Genomic DNA, 25,717 nt, shown 5'->3' on the forward strand with positions numbered 1-25,717 from the left:
TCTTGCCCTGTGTTAAACTATTCACTCACTCAAATCAGGCTTTTGATATCTTATTAGTTCCTGCATCTGTGGTGTGTGGGGGGGGGGCTGTGTGCCGGTGTATGTGTGTTATACATATGTGTCTGTGTTCAGGTGTGTGTGTTAGACACATGAGTATTGTGCAAGTGTGTTACACATATGTGTCTCTGTGTGTTAGACACATGAGTATGTGTGCAAAAGTGTGTTACACGTATGTGCCTGTATGCAGGTGTGTTGTTATATGCACATGTGTTTGTGTGCAGATACTCCACACATACATGTACATGTAGATCAGGCATCTTTCCCTTTCGCTCTCCACCTTATTTGTCTAGTCAGGTTCTCTCACTGAACCCGAACTCACCAATACAGTTAGCCAGAGAGCCCCCTCCCTCAAGGTGCTCCTGTTTTCTGTCCTCAATGCTGAGGTGACAAGCAGGCCTTACTGGTGCATCTGGCTTTTCAGTGATGCTGAAACTCAGCTCAGGTCCTTGTGCTTGTCCACTGAGCTGTCTGCCCAGTTCTGCTAGTTTTGTGCCAGCAGAGGTATCTACTCTTTTCTCCTGAAACCCCGAAGGAGTTCCCTTTAACCAGGCACATGCTCTCTGGGTACCGCAAAACTGGCCAACTTCTCCTTTTTGTGCCCAGGCCTGATTTCCCTGGGCATTTGAGTTGACAAATCTAATTTACACGAAACACTCTGTATTAACACTCATCCTGAGTCACAGCAGGGCAGGAACTGAGAGCCTGATTATTGTTGGCTGGCTTCTAGAAACTTCCCTGGTACAGAACAAACAAGTACACTTGACTGAAAAATCTGAGGCATGTACCCAAAGGACTCTACTTCCTACTACAGAGACACTGGCTCATCCATGTTCATTGCTGCTCTTTTCACAATAGCCAGGAAATGGAACCAACCTAGATGCCCATCAACAGATGAAGAGCTAATGAAAATGTGGTCCATGTGCATGATAAAATTTTATTTAGTCATTAAACATGAAATTTGCAGGAAGATGGATGGAACTTCGGGGAAATAAGTGAGGTAACCTAGGCAGAGGAAGACAAACACTTCATGTTCTTTCTCGTAGGCAGAGCCTGGCTTCTCCTTTTTATATATGCATATTGATGTGGGAGTGAGTGTGTGTGGTGTCAGAAGACTAGAAGGGGTCACGAGAGGCCAGGAGCAAGAGGCCCTAAGGGAGGAGGCTGTGGAGAGTAGCAGAACACTCACGATATGAAAATGGAAGGGGTGAGAGGGTACAAAAGGGTCGGGAGTGCAGGAAGACGGGAGAGGAGCTTGTATTGGGATAGCAGGCAAAACTAAGTAGTGTGTGTGTGTGTGTGTGTGTGTGTGTATGCAACATGAGGAAATCTGTTACTAATTTAAGGAAGAAACTGGGCTGGAGAGATGGCGCAGTTGGTAAAGTGCTTTCCTTGCAAGCGTGGGGACGTGAGTTCAGTCCCCAGACCCCACACTTGTAATCGCAGTGTTGGGGAGACAGAGGCAGGTGGATCCCTGGGGCTCAGCAGTCAACCAATTTAACCAAATTGGTGAGCTCTAGGACAGTGAGAGACCCTTACTCAAAGGAGAGGGACAGCCTTTATGAGGACAACACTAGTGCTTGTCCTCCAACCTCCACGCACACCCCACCCTCATGCATTAAAAATAAACAGTTTTCTATGCACTGGTAGTGTTAAGTGTCCCTGTGTGCTGCTCAGGCAAACAGCAAATACTCCTTGTTAACTTTTCATGATGCTAAATAACTTAAAAATAAAACCAACCACGTGCAGGATAGCCTTAAAGTGATATAATTCATAAACTTTCAGTTTCGTCCCAGAACTGCTAAAAGACCACAGCAGCCTCAGTCTTCCAAGAACAGGGCCCATCTTGGACATAACCCTGTGGCCCTCTAAACCTGATGCGGGGTGGATCTTTAGACTCTGATGGAGTGAGGCAGGATTAAAATCGCTGAGCTTCTTCACCTCACCAAAGACCGTCTGCACCATAGGGTAATGGGTGACTGCCCCAACTAAAAGAGCTTCTGCTATTGAGAGAGAGACAAGGAGTATTTCTATAGAGGCCTGTGAGCAAAGTCATCCATCCCATGCCATGATGCCTGCTGGAAATTAATCTTTAATATCTTAATGAATGACTGTGTCAACTGGCACAGGGCTAAAAAGCTCTACCCAGTGCTAGTTCTTCAAGCTTGGGTGTGTTCATAGACTCTGAAAAGTCAGGTGTCACCTACCCAAAGTGTAACATGCATAATCATCCCTGGTGCCTTCTATGCTAAGCAGATTCATACGCTAGCGAAATGGGTCATGTGACATAGAGTTTGATGAGGAAGAGGCCAGACAGGCCTAAGACCTGCAGCAGCTGGGCAGATGGTGGGAGACAACTCAGTCTTTAGAAGGGAGGGACCCAAGCATAGAGGCGGTCATAGTGTTTTCGCAAGCTAACTGCAGCCCTAAAAGTGACTGAGTACCCTAAGTAGGTCCCTTCCTAGTATGGCTTCTGCTTTTCCTTCCTGAGAGATCACAGGAGCAGGTTCAGGGCAACGTTGCTGATAAAGAACAGTTGTGATGGACTATGAAAGAGATGGCTTCAAGAGAGGAAAGAAACAACGCCAGCAGCCATCTGGATGCTTCTACCAAATGTAGCACAATATCCCTTTAAGTTTTCATTAACTCTGTGTGTGTCCGTCTGTCTACCTTTCTCTGTCTCTCTCTATGTGTCTCTCTGTTTCTTTCTCATACACACATACACACACACACGCGCGCGCACACACACACACAGAGGAGGAGAATTACCCTCAAGATGACATAGCATCTATAAGAAACAGACTACGGACAGTTATATAAATATTTCCTCCAAATTGAAACATTCCCTCCTGGAGCAAGGCTCTTAAGACTCAGGAAGTAAAGGAAACTTACAAGGTACAGAAAGCCAACAAAACTCACAAGTCTCAGGAAGCTCCTGAAATTTACAAGACTCACAAGGTCCCACTTCCAAAGTTATACAAGCATTACATAAGCACAGGTGCAATATGTCATCCAAAAGATTAATGCAGTCTCCCTGATCATTCTGACATATATAAAATGGTATGCTGTAGTCAAGCTGAAATCCAAACACATCTGACAAGCCAATGTTTCTTGTTTACATTGTCCTGAACCCAAATGTAAAAAATTATAAAAGCAGCATCTTTATCACCTAGTAACCAAATCAGTTGCCTTCTATGAAGGCTACCCAATAGGAAGCTACAAAAATATCCAGAGAGAATAGGGGAAGAAAGAGTTAAAGTAATCATCAGAGGACAAAACAGTGAGAAACATCCCTGTCAGAAATTGTTTTTTCTAGTTTATATAGCTAGACATCAGTCATGCTAGGAAACCTATGGAAATAGATTTACATCTGCATTGAGGTGCAAAATAAAAAAGAAATGCTTCTTATTATAGTAATCATTGGATTCAGACAACAGGCTGGATCACAGCTGCACCTATACAATTCTTTTTGTAGGAAAAGAAAGGCATCTTTCTTTAAAACTCGTCAAAAAGCCAGCAGGACACAGAAGGCAGAGCCAGCTCAAATATGTGGAGTCTCATGTGACCCGGAACTTCACTATGCGGTGTCATTTGTGTCCCTGGAGTGAGTTCTTCTGGTCCCTAAGAGGGCCTTCCTTCCCTTACCCACCCACTGCAGCAGACCCGTGTGACAATCAAAGTGGGAACTTCAGGGACGAAAGTTAGGAAAGAAGGACCTTACCACTTCAGGGAGCAGCCTTGTTGAAAGGTCATGGATGGCTTTGACCACTATACAGATAGATGACAGAAGAAAGATCACCCCCAAGATGACACAGGCTCTGTAAGAAAAAGAACATGGATAGCTGTGTAGTTATTTCCTCTAAATTAAAACATTTCCCCCTGGAGGGAGGCTCATTAAGCCTCAGAAAGTAAAGGACACTTACAAGTCTTAGGAAGTCAACAAAACACACAGGTCTCAGTAAACTCCTGAAACTTACAAGACTCACAAGGCCCATTCTTGAATGTTACATAAGCAGTAGCAGTTGCTGAGAAGAGGTGATTTTCTTCAGTGGAGCTGCCTGAAGGTTGTAGAGGGAGCTCCTGGGAGGCAGCTTTTGTGACTTACCACCGTACTGGGACAAGCTTTTCAATGATGCAGCTGCCTTTAGTCAACCTGTGCTCCTGTAAGTAGCCCCAATGAAACTCATTGTTCACTAATCTACTTAGATGGAATCATTTCTTTGGTATGTTGCCAATTCCTTATCTAGAATGGATTCCAGGGGCTTGCTGAAAAGTTAATGTAAACAAACCAGTGAGCTCCAGGTTCAGTGAAAGACCTCAAATTGCTCTCTGGCCTACACACCACACACACAGAGGAGAGGGGGAGGGAGGAAGGGAGGGAGGGAGGGAGAGAGAGAGAGAGAGAGAGAGACAGAGACAGAGAGAGAGAGAGAGAGAGAGAGAGAGAGAGAGAGAGGAGAATATGTCCCTTAGGTAATAATTGATATCTTCCATTTCCCAGTGTCTACAGAAGCACATAGCAGATGCCCTGGGTGCATCTGTTGAGTGGATAAGACCAACTAAGTAGTTAGCTAACCAAACCAATAACTAATCATTGCTAGTTTACCCCCTACGAGTTTCTCACCATGGAGTCTGAGGTAGCATTGTTAGCTTTCTAATGGATTTCTAATGGATAGGGGTACTCCTATCCTTCATCCCTGTACCCTCAAACTATTCACATTGTAACGTAGCTCTAAAGTGTAATGAAAGAAGCTTGCCACCCATTTTGTTAAAGTTGGACCTCACAAACTGCAACCTACCTTGTATATACACTTCTGTTATACACAAGAATTTGCTCATTTTTTTTTTTTACTAAAATCTCATTTTTCTCTTTTCAGTGTGTTGCAGACTTGAAAACCATAGCCCTTATTTCCAAAACTGTGTTAGGGCCTGTGTGTCAGAGCCTGTGTGTCAGGGCCCTGCTGCTTCTGCAGCCCAAAGCAGCTATGAATAGCTCAGGCTGCAATGCTATTTTTTAACATTGTATTAATAATACATTGTGTTTACACAGCAGCTTTCTCCTCAGGCACTCAGAGTTCTGCACATCAGCTCCCAAATCCCCCGGAGGGCTCCTCAATCCAGGTGTTTGTTTTTCTGCAGTTTATGAATGGGGAGGGTGATGTGTGTTTCATTAACACAAGGAGACAAAGCCAGAGAGACCAGGTTCAGGAGGTTAGGCTCAAGGTCATGGAAAGCATTGAGTTCTACCTAGAAATAGAGCCTGAAGGGCGGGGTAGAAGGTGCAATGGGTAAGTGGTCTGCTGCACAAGCCGGAGTGTGGAGCTCCAGCACCCATAAAAAGAAAAGACAGGTTGATTCCTGGGACACACTGGCCAACCAACGAGCTGACCTGGTGGGCTCTTGAGTCAGTGAGAGATCATGGTTCAAAAACAACTTGTGCAGGGGCTGGAGAGCTTGCTCCACAGTAAGGAACATTTACTGCCCTTCCAGGGTACCTGAGTTTGGCTCTAAGAACCTACATCCAGCTGTTCAAAGCCAGCTGGAGCTTCAGCGCTGGAAATTCAATATCCTCTCTTGGCCTCTTGGCCTGCATACATGTGGCATATACACACAGACACATATACACACATAGATTCTTTTTTTAAAAAAAAATTTAAACATTAAAACAAATGCAAACAAAACCAAGTAGAAAGGAACTGAGGAAGATATCTGATGTCAACACCTGGCCTCCAAATACATAATCACATACACATGTATATACACACAGGAACATGTTCAAACCACACACACACACACACAAGCGCGTGTGCGCTACAAGAAATAGAACCTGATTCAACTAATGACCTCCCAGAGGCCAGCCCACTCAACAAAGGCTCAGGGTATCATGTCACATGACCACCACCTCTCTTAGTCTCCAGAACAAACACTTCAATGATTTAGGCTAGAAGCAAATAGAGAAAAGGTGACTCCTTCTCCATCAGGACTAAGTGAACTACTGGTCTGGTAGGCAGAGCGGAATTGGATCCCTCCACATTTCCGACTTCTGCACAGGCGGGCCTAGCTGAGGGAAAGGGGCCCTGAGCAGCCAGGGTTCCAGAGAGAATACACATTCCTTTTCTCTCCTGCCTAAACCCTACATGGCTTCCTGAGTTAGAGAAAACAACCTACCACCTCTTCAATAAAGCAAATGACCCACTTCCCCTTCCTTGCCACCCCCAACCGATGGCTCAAACTGAATTGAGATTCCCGTGGGAAGTGTGTGTGTATGTGTGTGTGTGTGTGTTTGGTCAGAATCCACATCACCTGAGAATGTGCTAGAAGGAAACTGAGGGAATCTGTTGCAGCCCTGGTCCTAGGTACTGCCTGCTGGAAACATACAGGAAAGGGGGGCCGGCTCTCCGTCTCTCACGGCAGGCTCTCTGTGACTATATGAGCTGATCCACCTATTAAGCGACAGGCCACAGTTGAGAAGTATTTACTTACTGCGGGCCCACCTTTTGCCAAGAACCCTTCTGAGCACTAGAATGTGACACATAAGCCTAAGTTCCTTCTTCAAGATGTGGAGAAAGGAAACATTTAAATCACACAGAGTACTTCCAAGGGGCGGGCAAGCTGACTCTGAGCAAATCAAAAGGAGCTCAATTATGGGCCTCACAGGGGCCGGAGAGGTGGCACAGTGGAGAAAGCAGTTTCCACCATGCAAGCTAGAGGACCTGAGTGCAGATCCTGAGCACTGTAGACCCATATTTCTATATGGTGTGGCAGCCAGGCTCTGAAGTCATAGGCCCCATTTGAGGTGGTCACATAGCCCTAAAGACAGGCTGTCTCTGCCTAACAAAGGGTCAGGATGTTTGTTGCTCCTTTCTTTGTAATTTGGAGGATGCCTTATAGAGACGCTGATTCAAGCCTACGTGACAGCTAGCATACACAGCAGACAGGTAGATGCAGACGTGAAAAAACTCCATTCACCTGTTTACCTAGGAGACAGGTATTTTCCCGCTCAGTTATGTGTTAGCATAAAAGTTGTTTGGAGAATAAACGCGGAGAGATCTTGAGGAGAGAAGAAGCCTGAGATGCCCTTCCGTGATGACCGTGTAAGCTGTGTCTGATTATTCCTTGCGGCTCCGTACCAGTCCAGTTAGGGAAAATAGTTATCTATGTTTGGGCCCACGGGCTCTAACAGAGCACCTACGTAAATGTCAGGCAGGGTAGACTGAGTCTGTGATCCCAGCACCGAGAAGGTGAAGTTGGATCAATTCCTGGGTTCACTGGCCAGCCAGCCCAGCACATCAAAGAGAGACCCTATCTCAAAGAATAAGGCGAAAGTGATGGGGACATTGAATGCTGACCTCTAGTCTCCACGCCAATACATACATATACACATGTGTACCCACCACACTCGTGTACATACACACACAAACAGGTCCCTACAACAACACACACACAATTCCAATTTTAAAGAGCAGCAAGTGTATCCTAGATATCAGAATTCTTTCATTCATCTTGTTAACACTGCACCCCCGCTCCTTGGTGTCAGGAGCCATTCTCCTGACAAGAGGAACAGGTATTTGGGGAAGACCCTTCCAGACAGAAGGAAAAGAGGACTTTAATGTGGAAGTCTCCCTGATGTGATGGGGATACAGCCAGTCTATGAGAAGAGAGGGAAGGGGCAGAGTTGGGATGAAGGGCATAAAGAGAGAGGTGGGGTTGGGGGATTGGGGAGTGGACCCTTTGAGTTCTTTGAGCCATGCAGGGTATAGAGTCTCTAGGATGGGAAGCCACAGGGGACCAGGGCTTGGAAATGACAGGCAGTGGCATGTCTTAAAGCAGGACTGGGCTCTCTCTGGCAAAGCAGAAACAGGAAGAGCAGCTACGAGGCTGCTACAAAACCCAGGCCAGGTGAGGGTAGGACCAAACAGGTTGGGATCAGAATGGTAAAACTTGAGGAGTAAGTCTGGAGATTCTGACTCGAGAGCTTCTCTGAAGGCACCGGTGAACAGGTTCTCTTAAGTATGGTCCAAAGCTAACGGGAGTCAAGAATGAGGCAGGACTTCGAAGCCTGGAAAATAGGCCAATGGAGTTGTTCTCCTCTGAGATGGAGACCTCAGAAAGAGTGGGTGTTGACAGGGGAGTATCAAAAGGTCCATTTTGACACACTAAGTTAGAGACGTCTCTCAGACATCCAAGTAGAGATATTTCATTGTATTTTTATTTTGAGACATGGTCGCATTTAGCCTAAGCTGGCCCTGAATCCCCATGTAACTAAGATTCTCCTGCAATGACAGTACCCCCACCAAATGAGCCGTGTTCTGAGAAGGGCAGTTAGGGGCAGGAGCTTAGATTGCCCAGGCGGGGACATGCTTAGGGAGTCCCCAGCACACAGACAGAGTTTAAGCCTTGGACACAGCTCTGATTATGACAGATGTCCAGAGGTAAGAGTCCATGCTGGGTCCTAGCTGAGACGCTGGGTAGAGAAGCGGGCGAGGCTCACCACGGAGGAGCCTTCTGTGACGAGCTGAGCTGTAGAAACTCTCTTCTGAAGCCATGGGGAGCCTCGCAGCTTTGACTGTGATGGAGTGAGACAATTAGATCTGCATTTTCAAGAGCGCTCTAAGGTAGTGACTGCCAAGAGCAGAGCCGGGCCTAACCTGCCTTATCTATGGCTCTACGGCAATGGGCCATGTATGTACCCTCCTATGCTGTGCCGTGGTGTCCCAGAGAGGAGGAGAGTGCTGGTGGTTAGTATGCTCTCTCTGAACCATGGCACCTGCTCCATGCTGGGCTGATCTCTATATCCTATACTCTTGTAAGACTGGCCTCAAGCTTAAAATGTAGCTAAGACTGACCTTGAATTTCTGGTCTTCCTGCCTCCACCTCTCAAGCGCCAGGATGACAGATGTGCACCGCCATTCCTGGTTTATATGGCACTGGCGATGTAGCGCAGGGCTCTGTGCACACTAAGCAAGCACTCCATCAATCGAGCTGTACCCCTGGTCTCTCCTTCTATAGACTTTAAGCCAAAATGAAAGCCAGCAGAGACCATTTGAGATGACTCATCCCAGAACTGGGATGGCTGGAGGGCTGAGCCGGGTGAGAACTGTCAACCAAATTGATTAACCTGTGTTCCCAGAGGAAGTCAGGCTTCCCACACACTGGATGACCTCCCCCAGATCAAGTGCTCCCTTAGATTCAGTCAGAAGCTGCAGAGCCTTGGGAGCTACACAGCACATTCCAGAGAATTCTGTAGCCTCAAGGTGCATCACAGGCTGCTGAGAGGGAGGGGCAGGAGACTAAGATGCTGCCTTCCATAACTGGAGGGACAGGACAGTGCTATCACAGAGCACGTGGGAGAGGGAGACACAGCATGGGATCAACCTGTAATGCCGGCCACAGTAATACAGAGGCCCATGAGTCTGCTGACTACTAAGTAGCTGGACCAAACCTTTGCACCTGGAGCTGGTCCATGCAGTCCATGCTTAGAACTGGTTTGTGATGGAGAAAAGGGAGCAGACTGGCATCATAAGCAAGCAAGGGGCAACGTCCACCAAGCCTGTGGACAACTGCACCATCACTCACATCCACTGACTCTCAGCTACTTGTCCCAGTTGCAGGGCAGGGTTATTTGCAGCAGAGGCCAACTGGATATCCTTCAGATTTGCTCGTGTTCTCTGCTGGTTCTGAGTGGCTATGACGCTAACTCAGGCTGAAGCTAGGAGTCTGCAGCTGGTTTGACCTCATCACTCAGTGCTCCTCAGAAAGAACCCCACCGGTCTTGCAAAGCACGAGGACCTGAACTGGACCCCCAAAACCCATGTTTTAAAACAAGCCAATCACAGTGATACTCACTTACTCCCAGTGCTGAGAAACAGAGACAAGTGGACCCCTGGGCTCACTGACCTGCCGGTCTAGCTGAGCCAATCTGCTCCAGCTTCAATGTGAGACTCTGTCTCAAAAAATAAGGTGCAGGGCTGGGGAGTCGGCTCAGTTTAGTGCTAGCCATACAAGTATAAGGAGCTAAGTATGGACCCCCAGAACTCTCATAAAAGCCGGGTGGCTGTGGTGGTCACCTGTAATTCCAACCTTGGGAGGCAGACAGGGGATTTCAGAGCAACTGGACTAGGAAGCCTGGGTCTGTCAGGAAGCTTTGGGTTTGACTGAGAGACCTTGCCTTGATGAATATCTCAAGAGAATGCTGAGGATAATTGTTGACACCAACCCAGGGCCTCCTCCTGAACATAATACACACAGCACACATGTGTGCCTCCAACATGCATGCATACACACGTATATCACATTACACACACAAATGGAAAAAAGAAAAAAAACGAGGTGATGATGCAAGAAGACACTGACCTCTGACCTATACACACACACACACACACACACACACACACACAATGTCCCACACACTCATCCCCAAACACACACGCCCAGCTCAGCACTTAGTGTCTATGCTTCCTTGTATGCCTAGGTGAGTGGAATCAATCGCTTTGCTACACACACACACACACACCCTCCAGCATCACTGCAGGAACCCTTTCTCCAATGTTCTCAAGCTACTTGATTATAGCAGTTAAAGTAATTGGCTTAAATCGTTCATTTGCTTTGAGTCACCGCCGGGATTCTATCCCTACAGAAAAAGCTTCTTACATGAGAATGTTCGTAGGAACCTGCTGCCTTAGATCTAAGCATGAGGACTTTCAATGTTCCACAAAAGCGGAGTTTAAGCGACCAAGTTCCATCAGTGCGCTTGGCCGCTGGGGGACTCAATTTGCGTTTGTTCTGACAGAACTGGGTGGAGTTTTGGTCACCAGAGAGAGGGGAGGCGAAAGAGAATGTGGAGAACTCAGACAATTGGGTGCGGAACACAGAGGTGACGTCTGGGCTACAGAATGATGGCTTCATGTACTCTACATTTCAAAATGACTGGGAGAGTGTCTTGTTCCAGTGCAGAGATGATTAGCACAAACTGATAAAAGTGCTGTGAGCCGGAATCATTGAACACTGTGAACACGTTATCTGATTACCGGTAAATAAGATCAATATAAAAAGATGCCTTAAACAAAAGATTTATGTCTGAAGATGACAAACAGAGTGTAAATAATAAAGTATTAGTTAAAAAAAAACATAGGGAGTGCTTGGGAGGATGAAGCAAGATCTGAGTTCAAAGGTCAGCCTGAGTAACATAACAAAATTCTGTCTCAGAAGACCAAACAAAACAGTGGGCCATAAAGTCATATATACATATATATATATATATATATATATATATATATATATATATATAAAACTAGACAGACAGATGATAGATAAGAAATATGTAAAAATAAATATAAATTCAGGAAGAAAATTCTGGAAAGAAATATACTACTGAGTAATAATTCTATGAGGGTCTGCTTTGTTTCCTTCTATTGTGCTAAAGGAAAGAAAATTCTGGAAATACCTTCTGTTGATAAAGTAATTTTGTTTTGGTTTATTTGTTTGTTTTATACAAAGCCTCACACAGTATCCCAGGCTGACCTGGAACTCACAGTGTAGTCTGGGCTAGCTTTAAACTTAAGGCAACCCACCAGCCTCAGCCACCTGAGTGCTGGCATTTCAGGCAGGAGTCACCACACTCAACTAGCTCCTTCCCTTTAACGTTTGCCCGTCTTCCATCTTGGTGAAACTCACGTTTCTAAATTCTAAAACATTATGTGTGATAACGTGTCTGTATGCATGTGTGTATGGGTGTCCATTTGTCTGTGATAACGTGTCTGTATGCATGTGTGTATGGGTGTCCATTTGTCTGTGATAACGTGTCTGTATGCATGTGTGTATGGGTGTCCATTTGTGTGTGATAACGTGTCTGTATGCATGTGTGTATGGGTGTCCATTTGTGTGTGATAACGTGTCTGTATGCATGTATGTATGGGTGTCCATTTGTGTGTGAAGACCAGGGTTTGATCTCAGTGTCTTCCTCAATGATTCTCTTACTTAATTTTTGAGACAAGACCTCTCACCAGACCTGGAGTTCACTGACCTGTCTACACTGGCTGGAGTTCACTGATCTGTATACACTGACTGGAGTTCACTGATCTCTCTACACTGGCTGGAGTTCACTGATCTGTCTACACTGACTGGAGTTCACTGATCTGTCTACACACTGACTGCCCTGAAGTTCACTGATTTGTCTACACTGGCTGGCCACTGAGTCCATGCAGCCCACTTGTCTCTTCCTCCTCTACCCTGGGCATCACATGTGTGCTACCACACCCTTTTTTTTTTTTTTTTACATTGCTCCTGGGGAAATCAAACTCAAGTCTTCATGCTGCAGAGGCCAGAAGAGAACATTAGATCTCCGGGAGCTGGAATTAAATAGAGGCAGGGTGAGCCACTTGATGTGGGTGCTAAGAACTGAACTCTGGTCCTCTGCAGGAGCAGTGCACATTCTTAACCACCGAGCTGCCTCTCCAGCCCCTAAGTCACCCCTCCCTGCAACACCTGAGACCATCAGTGCTGGGTAAATAGTTGGGCTGCGTGGCTTAGGCAACACTGACGGGAAACGGTCTGTATGCGGTTAATCTGAACACTTTCTTCCAGGGATTTTCAACCAATGGTTAGGCAAGCCATAGCCTCAGAACCTGTGGCGCGAGAGAGTCCTATTCAGTTTTTCTGGGACTCAGTTTACCTGTGAGAAAAATGGGAACGAGAAAAAGAACACTTCCCTCCTGGTATTGTGTGAGACAGCATTGTCGGACTTCCATACTGTATCAAGTAGGCCCATCTAGTAAATCCCCTTTAATACATGTTCATTCTATTAGTTCTGTTCCTCTAGAGGACTCTGGCTCATTCAATGTTGTTGAGATGAGATTACGCATATATCAAACACTCAAGGTGACATTACTTATCTAATCTTGCCATCTGTCCTTGCCTGTCCTCACTGGTCCTCTTTGAATCTATCTTAAAGCCATGTCCTCTGGGGACAAATCTCCTGGGGCTAAAGCTTTGTGGCACTTAGATACAGAAAACACGTGATGTCTTTCCATTGTGCCACCAGGGACATATCTTCATGACATCACAGTGACTGGAGGACTTGAGATGAGCTTTAGTGTGAACCCAAGAATTACGAACGACTGCAGCCTGCAGAGACTTGGAAAGCCAGTTACAATTGAAGTACAAACATGAGGCTTGTGCATAAAGGATATTCTTTGTCTAGATCATCTGCTAACCTAAACAAACACACACCATGTCTGTCTGTCTGTCTGTCCATGTGGAGACCAGGGGAAAAATTGAGTGTCATTCCTCAGGTCTAACCCATTTTGGATAACGAGGTTCTTAAACTTATTACTGTGAGGTTATGCGGTGATCAGCCAGTCCCAGGTGCTGGGTTACCTTGCCTGGCTTCTCATGTGGGTTCTTGGGATCAAACTCAGTTTGTTGTGTCCGCAAGGCAAATCTTTAAGAACTGAGCCATCATCCCAGACCCAAACACACACATACACACACACACACACACACACACACACACACATTCTTTCATGTAGAGTTGTGCACACATTTTTTCCTACCATGTGTGGCAGTATTGCTAAAGTTGGGCAAGAATCAAGAGTCCTGGGTTCCAGACCTATCCATGTCATTAACACTGAGGATGCATGGAAAACTATGGCTCCCCTCATGCTCAAAATGAGCAGCTTTGACTTTACGCTCAAAAATCCTGAAGCTGAGGTTCTAGTTTGGATATGGCAATGGGATTTCTGGCTCATTAACACTTCTTATTTTAAGTCAACAGGTCTGAGGTACAGATTTGTTTGGACAACCAGAATGCAAGAGCTGAACAGCAGGTTTTATTTACTCACTGACAAGCTAGGGAAAAATATGGGTTTCCCAATAAGCCATCCACAAACTGTAGGTAACTTACAAGAGAGCTGTTGACTGGGGGTCAGGTGCATCAGGCTTGTGGCCAGCTCTTGTTTATTTCTGCACCTTCTCTGTGACCTACATACTCTCCTCTTGAAGAAGAGCCCATGGTTCCCAGAAGGACAGGAAAAAAAAAGATAATAAACAGAACATCTAAGAAGAAACATTGTACTGGGCAGTGGTGGTGTACACTTTTAATCCCAGCACTGAGGAGGCAGAGGCAGGTGGATATCTCTAAGTTCAAAGCCAGCCTGGTCTACAAAGTGAGTTCCAGGACAGGCTCCATAGCTACACAGAGAAACCCTGGCTTGAGAAAACAAAAATAAAAAAAGGAAGAGGAAGAGAAGGAGAAAGGAGGAGGAGAAGGAAAAGGAGAAGGAGGAGAAGAGGAAGAAGAAGGAGGAGGAGGTGGAGGAGGAGGAGGAGGAGAAAAAAGAAGAAGAAGAGGAAGAGGAAGGAGAAGGAGAAGGAGAAGGAGAAGGAGAAGAAGAAGAAGAAGAAGAAGAAGAAGAAGAAGAATTATGCATTCCTTACATTGGGTATTTGGTTTGGGGTGGTGTGTGTGTGTGTGTGTGTGTGTGTGTGTGCATAGAGGTCAAAGAAACCTCAAATATTATTCTATTAATCAGGTTTTTTTATACAGGGTCTCTCACTGGCCTGGAGAATACCAAGTAGGCTAGGCTGAGTGGCCCAAGAGGCTCAGGAAGGCCCTTTGTCCCTGCCTCCTCAGTGCTGGAATTACAAGCACTCAATACCGCAACAGGCTTTTTATATCTGGAGATTGAACTCTGGAGTCCTTATGTCTGCAAGACAAGCACTTTACCAGTGGAGTTTTCCTCCCTCCTCCATGGGAAGCTGGATGTCTATGCAGAATTATTTTAAGTTATTCATTACACCAATACTCTGGAACTTTACAACATTATAACCTGGAGACAAGTGTGTTAAAGAATAATACAAAAGCCTTGACGTCATGGGTTCACTTCCTAAAAACTCTGGAATTTAAAGTTACATTGAAATACATTATTAGAGTCACAAAATGCTAAGGTTCCCTTTAGAAGGGCAGTTCTGGGGCTGAGGAGATGGCTCAGTTAGCAAGATACAGGCTGCTCAAGTCTGAGGCCATGAGTTCAAGCCCTGGCACCCATATCAAAGTCAGATATGGGACACATACCTGTGATCCTCGTATGGAAGATGTAATACTGGGATCCCTGGGGCTTGCTACTCAGACACACTAGCTGAATCAATGAGCTCCTGCCCAGTGAGAGATCATGTCTCAAAAGAGATGTGGGCTGGAGAGATGCCTCAGTGTTTAAGAGTGAGTCTTCCATTCCCAACATCCATGTCACACAGCTCACAGCCACCTGTAATTCTATTTCCAGGGGATTCAATGCATCTATGACTAACGGCAGTCGTTTGTACATACCCCTACACCACCACCACCACCACCACCACCACCACCACCACCACACACATATACATATGTGATATAGTCATACAGTACCGAAACACAGAATCAGCATCCCCCCACCAAAGGATTCATTGATTAAACTTTAAAGTTGTGGATGTTTCTATGACAGAATCCTTCCCCCTAATTTCAGTAAAATCTATCACAATGATGCAATGTCTAAGTGTGGAGGAATCTTACTCTCCAGTGAGCGGCTTCCTTGCTGTAAAACCAGGCGGGGGCCGCCGAGAGCCCAGGCTCAGGAAACAGAGTGCCAGGCTGGATTACAGCACCAGAGGTTGCCAGTCACTTGGCCTCCGAAAAGTTAGGCAACCCCTCTTCGCCCAGTTCCATCATGTGTGGACTAAGGTCAGCAATTTGACTGTGATAAGGGAATTCCCACACAGAGGGTCTCCAGCACAGGATCGATTGATGATACAGAGTTTAAAGGACAGTAATGAGCCAGGAGATGGCTCCGTTCACAGAGCGCTTGCTTCTGGAGTATGAGGAAGACCTGAGGTCGAGCCTCAGAACCCACATTAAAAACCCAGGTGTGGCAGTGCCTGCTGGAAATCGTAGCGCTGGAAGAGGGAGACTCGAGGATGCTGGGGCTTGCTGGCCTGCTAGCCTGGCTGAGTCAGTCAGCTCGAGGCCAGCGAGAGACCCTGACTCAAACACGAAGGTGGACAGCTCCTGAGGAGCCACACCTGAGCTGACATCGTACCTCTTTAGACACACACAGCTTCATGGGCACATGCGCGTGACTACACGCACGCATGCGCGCGCACACACACACACACACACACACACACACACTCCTTCCTTTGTTCCTGAAGCTCCTAAAAGGAGAAGAAGCTATGCAGGTTTGTTGAAAATTATAAAAATGGTCATAATAAGACGTAATGACAGCAATAACAACAATTATTATAAATACTTTGGGTGCTAACATCAACCAAGTTTCCAATAGTTGGGGACCTTGTGTGTGCGTGGGATGATCTTCACCCCTACGCAAAAATCTCACAACCAGGGCACATGCATGGAGCCCACTGTGCCTGTGCTGTGTTGGGGTTACACATCTGACACTCATTGTCCTTCATTCTTTGTTTTGCCAACAAAATACACAGCCCTGTATGGTCACGCTGCCAGCCCCAGGAGCCAAATGATTCAGGGTGCAATAAAAAGCCAAAGCTCTTATAACTACCCCATAATTATTCTATCAACTCATCCAAAGCTCATCTCAACTGTTCCATTTTGCTCTAATTGGTCTGCCCACTAATTCTAAATTACTATGCTATTTGCTTTTTTAAAACAAGAGGGGAAAGATCAAATCCCATGCACATTGAAAGAAAGGAAAACGTGGGTGTCTTGCAGCGGCCCTCCAGGCCTGTCCCTTCCTAAGGACCAGCCTGATGGTGTTCTGACAGATGGGGAGGGTGGACCCCACCCCTCACAGTGCTTGTTTAATGAGGCGCTAGGTAATCACAGCTCCGCATTCAATCTGCCCTATTAAAGCCAAGGGTAGTTAAGCGAATGACAGAATGAGGGTCTTGTGTTTAAGACTGACGTCTGTGTACACAGTGCTTTTATTAACCATTAACACGCTTTGTGTGTGTGGGAGCTCCTGATCCAAAACAGTGCAAGAGATACGCAATTTACAACCATTGCTGATTTAATGGCTTGTAGCTGGGTGAGGAGGCGGGGCCGAGTGTGTGTGAACGTCACCAAACATCAATTAGGGAATTACCCTTCAGCTTGTTAAAAGGTCACATGCCAAAAACTGTCCTCAACAGAAAAAGGCTGGGACATGGTACTCACAATTGTAATGGTCCGGGGCTGACAGACAGTGGGGGACGGGCCATTTCCAGGTTTCTGGAATTCGTTTTGCTGTTTTGTTGTTGTTGGTAGTGTTGTTGTTTTGCAGTGCTTGGGAACTAAACCCATAGCCTCACACGAGCCACACCATCACTGCACCTCCTAGGAATATCTATTTATATGTATACGTGTATACATGTATGCATATGCGTATATGTGTATGATTGGTATACAGATGTTGGAATATTGTAATATTTGTTTATGTATATACATGTATATATGGATATATTTGTGTGAGTGCATGAATTGTTTGTATGTATATGTGCATGTATATGTTTGTGTGTGGGTATATTTGTGTATATGAATATACATACATGTGTATGTGAATATATGTGTATACAGTCATGTGTGTTCTTATGTGTTAATGTGCGTATATGTGTGCTTGTACATGTATGGCAATTGTGTTTATAGGTATGTTCATATAGGTATGAATATTCTTATGTGTACATGAATATGTGTATATGTGCATAAATGTTCATGTTCATGTGTATATATTGAGCTATATGATGTCCTATCAGATCCATCTCTGAGCTTCTCAGTCTTTTTCAGTTCCTGAACATCTTTCTGCTTCATGAAAGGCAACTACTATTAATTAATTAAGTATCAACCACTTCTGAGACTTCCCACCAGACCTGGTGGCAGGTTTCTAACCTCAGCATCTCCTCTAACAAGCAGCATCTCCCAAGGCAGTTTCATATGCTTAAGATGACAGGCGTTGGTGGCCCTCTGTAAAGTCTGGGATAGATCAGTTTAAAGATGAGCAAGTGTTCCCACCACGCACTGCTGGCTGGTTCCCACTGTCAACTTGACCCAACCTAGAGTCACCCAGACAGAGAACTCCAGAAGGGATCGTCTAGACCAGGCCAGCCTCTGAGCATGTCTGCTGCAGGCTGCCTTAGGGAAGATCAAGACTGAAAGTCAATGGCACCATTGGCCAGGCTTTGGGCCTGGACTGTGTAAGAACAAGAACAGCTAGCTGAACAGTTGTCATGCACACATCCATTTCTCTCTGCTTTGATTGCGGATGCAAGGTGACTAGCTGCTTCAAGCTCCTGTCCCTGTGACTTCCCTACAATGACAGACCGTAACCTGGGAGTATGAACTAAAATAAAGCCTTTCTCCCCTAAGTTGCTCTTTGTCAGGATACTTATTACAGCAACACAGAACACACACACACATGCCTGCACACATGTGCACACCATATGCATGCACACAAGTGCGTACGCACACACACGCATGCACACACACGAATACGCGCACACATGCATGCACACATGTGCACACATGCTGTAAGAGAACGTTGAACTGAAGCACCTGCCACTTTAACCACAGCTCGATTCCCAAACACTGAACTACTAACTAATTCAAGTTAATGTAGAGACCCACCAGCTGCTTGAAAGAGCAGGAGAATATTCTAGAAATGCATCTTGAGATTCCTGAGTGGACCCTGGAGACGAGGCTCTGTGAAAAAGCTTGCTTCAGATGCGTGGATGGCTTCTTTTCAAGTGACACATATTCAAAACAAGAAGAATCTCACCCAGGCTCACCAGGAACAAATGCGGTTGGTAGCATTTCGTTTTCTTTTTCCATGGCTCTCCCAAGCTAGTAGTCAGGACATGGTCTAGAGTTCTCTATTTTATCTCATGAATGCATTCCACAAGTGTCTCGTGTGTGTGTGTGTGTGTGTGTGTGTGTGTGTGTGTGTGTTATGGGAGGATACATCCACATAAGTGTGCAGACGTGCATGCTTGTGCACTCCCGTGTTCACATGCAGAGGGCAGACTAGGACATCAGGTGTCTTTCTCAATTGCTCTCTGCCTTGAAAAAGAGTCTTGCACTGACCCAGAATCTTGCTATTTTATTTCAGCTTCTCTGCCTCCCAGTGCTGGAGTTATAGGCACATGTGGCCAAGCCCAGCCTTTTTCAGAGATGTCGGGGATTCAAACTCGTGTCCTCAAGCTTACACAATAAGCCCTCTTACCCAGTGAGCCGTCGCAATACTCTGGCCCCACTGTAACAATTCTACACAGAAGGGAGTATAACAGTGCAGCTGGGTGAATAAACTCCAGCTCCATAAACGCTGCAGAAAATCTGGATTAGTCAAGCAATCAACTTGGGCTGAGGTCTCTGGGGTCACATCTTTAAAAGCCATTTTAGTTTTAGTGATAGCCTTTGCCTCTTTAAGTGAAACACCTGATGCTGGCCATGACCTCCTCAGAGGATAGTTCAGTATTATGTAAAAGAATTCTGATCAGAGAGTCCATCTGAGGGAATTTTGTTTCTGAGAAAATAGCCAAGTAGATGAAAAGTTGTTCAAGGATCTCAGAGGCTGCATAACAGGAAAAAAGCACACGTGGTTTTGGTTTTGGTTTCTTTTGAGACAGGGTCTCATGTAGCCTATTGGCTTAGGGTTTTCATTGCTGTGATGAGACACAATGACCAGGGCAACTCTTTTAAAGAAACATTTAATTGGGGCGATTCTCTTGCAGTTTCAGAGGTTCAGTCCATCACCATCATGACGGGGGGCATGGCAGCGTGCAGGCAGACAGAGCACTAGAACAACTGACAGTCCTACATCTTGCAGGCAAGAGGAAGTCGATTGACTGTCACACTGGGGGAAGCTTGAGCAAAAGAAACCTCAAAGCCCACCCCCACAATGACACTTCCTCCAACAAGGCCACACCTCCTAACAGAGTCACTCCCTTTGGGGACCATTTTCTTTCAAACCACCACACTTATGTTGGTCTGAAACTCACTGTGTAATCAAAGATGAACTGATATTCCTATCTTAACCTTCTGCGTGCTGGGATTAGGGCCCTGTTTATGTGGTGCTGGGAACCGAACCCAGGGCTTGGTGTAGGCAAGCACCCTACCAAGTGAGCTGTGACAGCAGCCCGCACAGTGTTCTCTGAAAGACAAGATGCTGCACGCAGACGACACAACATTTAGAGCCCATCACGAGTTTTAACTCTCAAAGAATCCCCACTCTAGAAAAGTCCATGGAGACAGAGGCAGGATATACAACAGACACATAGCATGGACCCAGTTTTGTTGCCTATGAACCTGGGCATGTATAAAAGAGATGGAAATAAAAAAATCTACCTTCCTTATTTTCACTAGATGGCAGGATAAAGGGTAACCTTTGTTTTCACACCGTGGTATGCTTTACTTTGAAAGTGAACATACATTAACCAGAAAGCTAGGAAATGCCATTTAGAGCACACACACCTTTTACAAATGGCTTTGGAGAGCTATGAAAAGGAAACAGAGGCACTCACGTGGGGACTGCAGGGTCGTTACCCAAGACTCTGACAGAAATGCAGTTGGGGAAGTGACACTGGGTGGTCATTAAGGTCACTTCCAACAGAGCAGCCAGCCCAGCTCTTCCCAGGATCCCCTAGGAATCCATGACCCTGTTTTTGGTAGGTAACACTGACTGTCATCTTCCTGGGGTCTAGATCACCTAGAAGACAAGTGTCTGGCAAGGACATGTCTAGACCAACCAGACTGGGGCGGACAACATCACTCCATAAGCCGGGTTCTGAACCGAATATGAAGGAGAAAGAGAGTGACCACCAGGGCTTGTCTTCCTCTTTCTCCTGGCTGGGGAGGGAGGCCGATGTGACCAGCTGCCTCACTGCTACCATGATGTCCTCCCACAGTGAGCTGACTGCACCGACAGACTCTGAGCCTAAGTCAACACCTCCGTCCTCAGGTCGCTAGGATTCTATCACACCAACAGAAAAGTAATGGGTTCATCATTAGAGCCTCACATCATCACCTCCTCCCCCAGGTATCGTCCTTTGATATGGGATGGTCCTTTGAAATGGACCAGTCCAGTGTCAACTGGAGTGCCTCAGTTTCCTCAACTGTCACCCATCTTCCACTGTGGATACGCTCAGATTTTGGCAGCTGACAAAGGAAAAACAAAACAAAACAAAACAACAACAATAATAAAAACACCTCATGATTGTCCTTCCAGAATCAAATGGATCTCAGAGGAATTAAAAAAAAAAAAGCCTGCTTCAATCAACCTACCAAAACCATTCTCATTCTGCAGAAGAAGAAAGAAGCCTGAATAACGGCTTTCAGGCTTTTTCATTAACTCACTAACAGATGCCTTCTGTGGAACTAAATCTAATAACCTGGCCTTCCCTCTAGGGTTGGGAGGGGAATAAATCAAAGTAATTATGTCTGGAAAGTCGCTAATGTGCAAATTTACTTTCTCCCACAATAAATTTCCCCAACACACGAGCATGAATACATACAAATTCACACAGCATACATTTCCTTTGATGATTTTTTAAATTATATATACATATATATGTATATATGTACATACATACATACAAACACACACACACAAAGCTTTGTGTGGTTTGTACACACAAGTTTAGTGCCCTTGGAGCCAGAAGAAGGCACTGGATCTCAGCAACTGGAGTTAAAGGCCATTGTAAGTTGTGTGATATGGATGCTGCAAACTGAACCCAGGTCCTTTGGAATAGCGACAAGCACTCTTAATGACCGAGCTATCTCTCCATCCTGCTGCTTCCTTTGAAGTGGATCAGTCCAGAGTCAAAACAAACAAACAAACAAAAAAAACCCAGAATCCAAGAAGAGAGTGTTCCCCCATCTCTCTGCATGTCCCGAGTGAGGCTCTGATTCTTCTGAGCTTCAGTGAACATTTTTATTGTCAGCTTCTAACAGAGCAGTTGTGATGTATAGAAGGGAGTAAGGCAACTCGTAGCCATCCTACTTTGCCACAAGCTAGTGCCCGTTGAGGAGCCTTGGGTGTAACTCAGCTGGCAGAGTGCTTACCTCACAGGCATGAAGCCCTGGGTGCATCCCCAGTACCACATACACTACACCCCAGGTCCGATACTGCACAGCACTCCAAAGGCGAAAGCAGGAGGATAGAAGGTCAAGGTCATCCTGGCCAGCCTGAGCTGCTGAAATCCATCAGTTCATTTGCTTAAATGCCATTGAAAACGTGTGTGCTGCTCTAGTATCCGAGCTGATCTGGAAGAGAGCTGCAGGAGGGAGTACCCTGAGACTGAGTCAGGAAGTGGGGTGAGCCTGGCTGGGTTCAGAGCAAGGCTTAGCTGTATATATGTTGAGCACAAAGCTACAATCTTGGGGCCAGAGAAATGGCTCAGCAATGAAGGCCTCCTGCTACCCTTCAAGAGGACAAGGGTTCGGTTCCCAGCACCTACATCAGGTGGCCCAGACCTGCCTGTAACTCCAGCTCCAGAGCATCTGACATCCTTTTCTAGCCTCTGAAGACCTCCACATACACGTTGGCATAAACACACCTGTACACACAAACATTTAAAACCCGAATGATCATGATCTATGTATCTGACATGCCCAAAGCCCTGCGCTTCTGTGCTTGAGAGTCTGCGGCTAGAAGATGCTCATCTTGGCTAACTCCAGCCGCTGCAGTTATGGTGGGGTGCACAATAAACAAAGAGACTGCTCCCTTCTCCACTTCCCCTGCTCACGTCCAGACAGCGCATGACAAGCCTCAAACGCTGTGAGGTTCCCCGTGAACACGTCAGCCAGGCCGGTGTTGATGAACTGTTTCAAGGCAAAAACAACGCAGACAGAAGTATGCCTCGGAGTCCTCCCCCCCCCCACACACACACAGCTTTCACCAGTCCAGTCTCCTCCGCCACCCTCCTTTGCTTTAATAGGGTGTGATATCTGCCGATGTTAATCCCATAATAGAGGAAGTGTGTACTTGATTCTGACCATGCTCACCATGGCCGCAGACAATCGCATCTCTGGAAAAGCAGAATGGCTGGCTCATTGTGTTGTCTTTTGTTTGCGGGCCCTGTCCCTTGCTTTAGTTACTCATGACATTAAGCAAAGCAACCGAATCCTCCCTGCAGCTGTGCCCGCGCAGCGAGGAGCGCCTGGGGAGTGGGCCAGGCTGCACGTGCATATAAACTAGGTGAGCTTAACATTTCCTGCATATGCTCCTCATTCCCGCGTGCATTTGGGGCTGGCAGCATTTCTAGTCCCTGCAGCCACTCCATGAAAAATCAAGATTGCAGATCGGTGGTGAACAACCACCCACTGTGCCTGGGGACCTGGGGACCGACGGGTCTCAGGTCTATTTCATGCTGTGGCCCAAACAGCTTTCTTTCTTACCCAAAATGCAGTCAGGGCTAGGACACACACTAAAAGATTTTAAAACTCGTGGCCTAACTGTCTCTGGGTGTGTTCATGTGTATGTGTTTGTGTGGGTGCATGGGGACACCATAGGACAATGCGGGTGTCTTTCCTCAGGCATCATATACCTTAGCTGGTTTTTGTTTAAGATTTTATACTGTAATTACATGTACATGCGTCTGGGTGTGGGAATGTGCATGTGTGTAATGTACCTGTGGAGGCCAGAAGAGGGTCTAGACTCCTTTGGGGCAGGAGCCACACAAGAACGCCCTGTGAGCTGCCCAATGTGGATGCTGGGAATGGAATTCAGGTCCTCTAAAAGATCGCATTTGTTCTAACCACTGAGCAATCTCACCAGCCCTCACTTTGTTTAATTTTAGCTTTTCTGAGACAAGGTTTCTCACTGACCTGAACTCACCAGATAGGCCAGGCTAGGTAGCCAGAGAGCTCCAGGGATCTTCCTGGTCACCTCCCCAGTGCTGGGATTACAAGCACATACTGCCACGCCCAGCTTTTTAAAAGGAGGCTTGCAGGCTAGAATTCGGGTCCTCATGTCTGTGTGGTAGCATGATTTACCAACTGAGCTATCTCTCCAGCCCTTGTCTCTTATTAAAGAAAAGTAAACCCTACATCGCAGACACAAGATTCATAATCAAGTCATAAGAAGTGTTATTGCTTAAAATAACAAAAACTGAAGCAATTCAAACCTCCCGATAGACTGTTAAATAGTGCCAATAACTCTGACGTCACTAGAAAGAACAGATTGGGGATATAAGAAAGAGATTTGGGAAATGTTCTTGGCTTTGAGTTGGGAGAAAAGCAGGTTACAGGGCAATATGTAGAGAAAGGTCTAAGTTTCATTCTCACGCCCAGCTACACGTGTGTGCAAACAGCATATATCTGCCTGTTCTACTTGATTTGCGCAGGAAATATGCTGGAAGTGCATTGCACCAAATGCCCGTGGTGATTGCCATTCACAGAGACGGGTAGAGGGATGGAAAGGGTAGCCATGGGTGCGGGAACGCTTTAAAGTGGGTCTCCACTTCAAGGCCGTTATTCTTCCCATATGCACCACAGCAGTAATTGGCGACATGAATGAGACATATTCTTTTTCTCCTTTTAAGAATCAATACGGAGCCTCCTGCATTCACAGTCACCTTAGTTTTCTTGGCTAGCAAGCCAGCTGAGCTCACAGCATTAATTATAACCAGGGCACTTCACCCCGAGGCTTAATAACTCGCCCATGGCTTCCCAGTTCTCTTATAATCACAGTTTCCTCCAGAGGCTCATGAGGCCCCAGCTGTGAGGCCCCTTACTCCTTAGGTCAAGCCTCGGCAACTCATTTTTCTGACTCTCAAATGCAGTCAGCGGGTTCCTCCTTAAGTGCCCCATGGCCAACTCTGTCTAGGAATGCCAAATATCCACACAGGCTTCTTGTAGTCAACCTCAGTATAGCTTAAGTCTCTAAGAAGTGGATGCCCTTGACCCCCAGCTTCAAAGACACCCTCCCCACAACCCACCTGTGGGGTGGGAGGTCCTTCTGTCTATGTGTTGCTTTTATTGGTTAATGAATCAAGAAACTGACTTGGCCTCATAGGGTAGAACAGAGCTAGGCGGGGAAAACTAAACTGAATGCTGGGGAAAAGAAGGTGGAGTCAGGAGAAGCCATGGAGCCCTGCCGGAGACAGATGCCAGAATTTTACCCAGTAAGCCACAGCCTTGTGGCAATACACAGATTAATAGAAATGGGCTAAATTAATATGTAAGAGTTAGCCAATAAGAAGCTAAAGCTAACGGGCCAAGCAGTGTTTTAAATAATATAGTTTCTGTGTGATTATTTCGAGGTTGACTCTCCTTACAACACACCTGAGAGTGCTATTTCCCAGCTCTCCTTACCCCTGCATATGTTGCCACACTGGCTACCTTCTCCTTTTGGGTCCATGGGAATGGAGCTTGCTGCTCTCATTCCCTCCAAATGTTTTTATAAAGTGCTTGGCACAGACAGACAGTCAAGTTGGAGTTGAGTACACAAGAGTCTACTGATAGAAAAAGAACCTCTCGGGGCTAAGGTTCCGTTGATAGTGTTTGCCTAGCATGTATGGAGGTGGTGGTTTGAATGAGAATGACCACCATAGACTTATGTACTTAAATGTATGGGCCCAGTTGGTGGAACTGTTTGGGAAGGATTAGTAGGTGTGGCCTTTGTCTCTCGGGATGGGCTTGGAGGTTTCAAAAGCCAAGTGCCATGCCCATTGCACTCTCTGCCTCCTG

General features: G+C 46.1%; 1 protein-coding gene across 1 annotated transcript in view; it reads right to left on the minus strand.

Annotated features, from left to right (window-relative positions):
- Tmem163 (transmembrane protein 163) overlaps window positions 1-25,717 on the minus strand; it is a 184,765-nt gene that overhangs the window by 23,903 nt on the left and 135,145 nt on the right. Inside the window, exon 5 of the mRNA XM_041648202.1 lies at window positions 3,779-3,875. Coding sequence (XP_041504136.1) covers window positions 3,779-3,875 — 97 coding nt within the window. The remainder of the gene's footprint in view (window positions 1-3,778; window positions 3,876-25,717) is intronic.

This window comes from Microtus oregoni, unplaced genomic scaffold, assembly GCF_018167655.1.
Source record: "Microtus oregoni isolate MIOR12 unplaced genomic scaffold, Mior012 000003F_ref0000135, whole genome shotgun sequence".
In the NCBI taxonomy this organism is placed as follows: Eukaryota; Metazoa; Chordata; class Mammalia; order Rodentia; family Cricetidae; genus Microtus; species Microtus oregoni.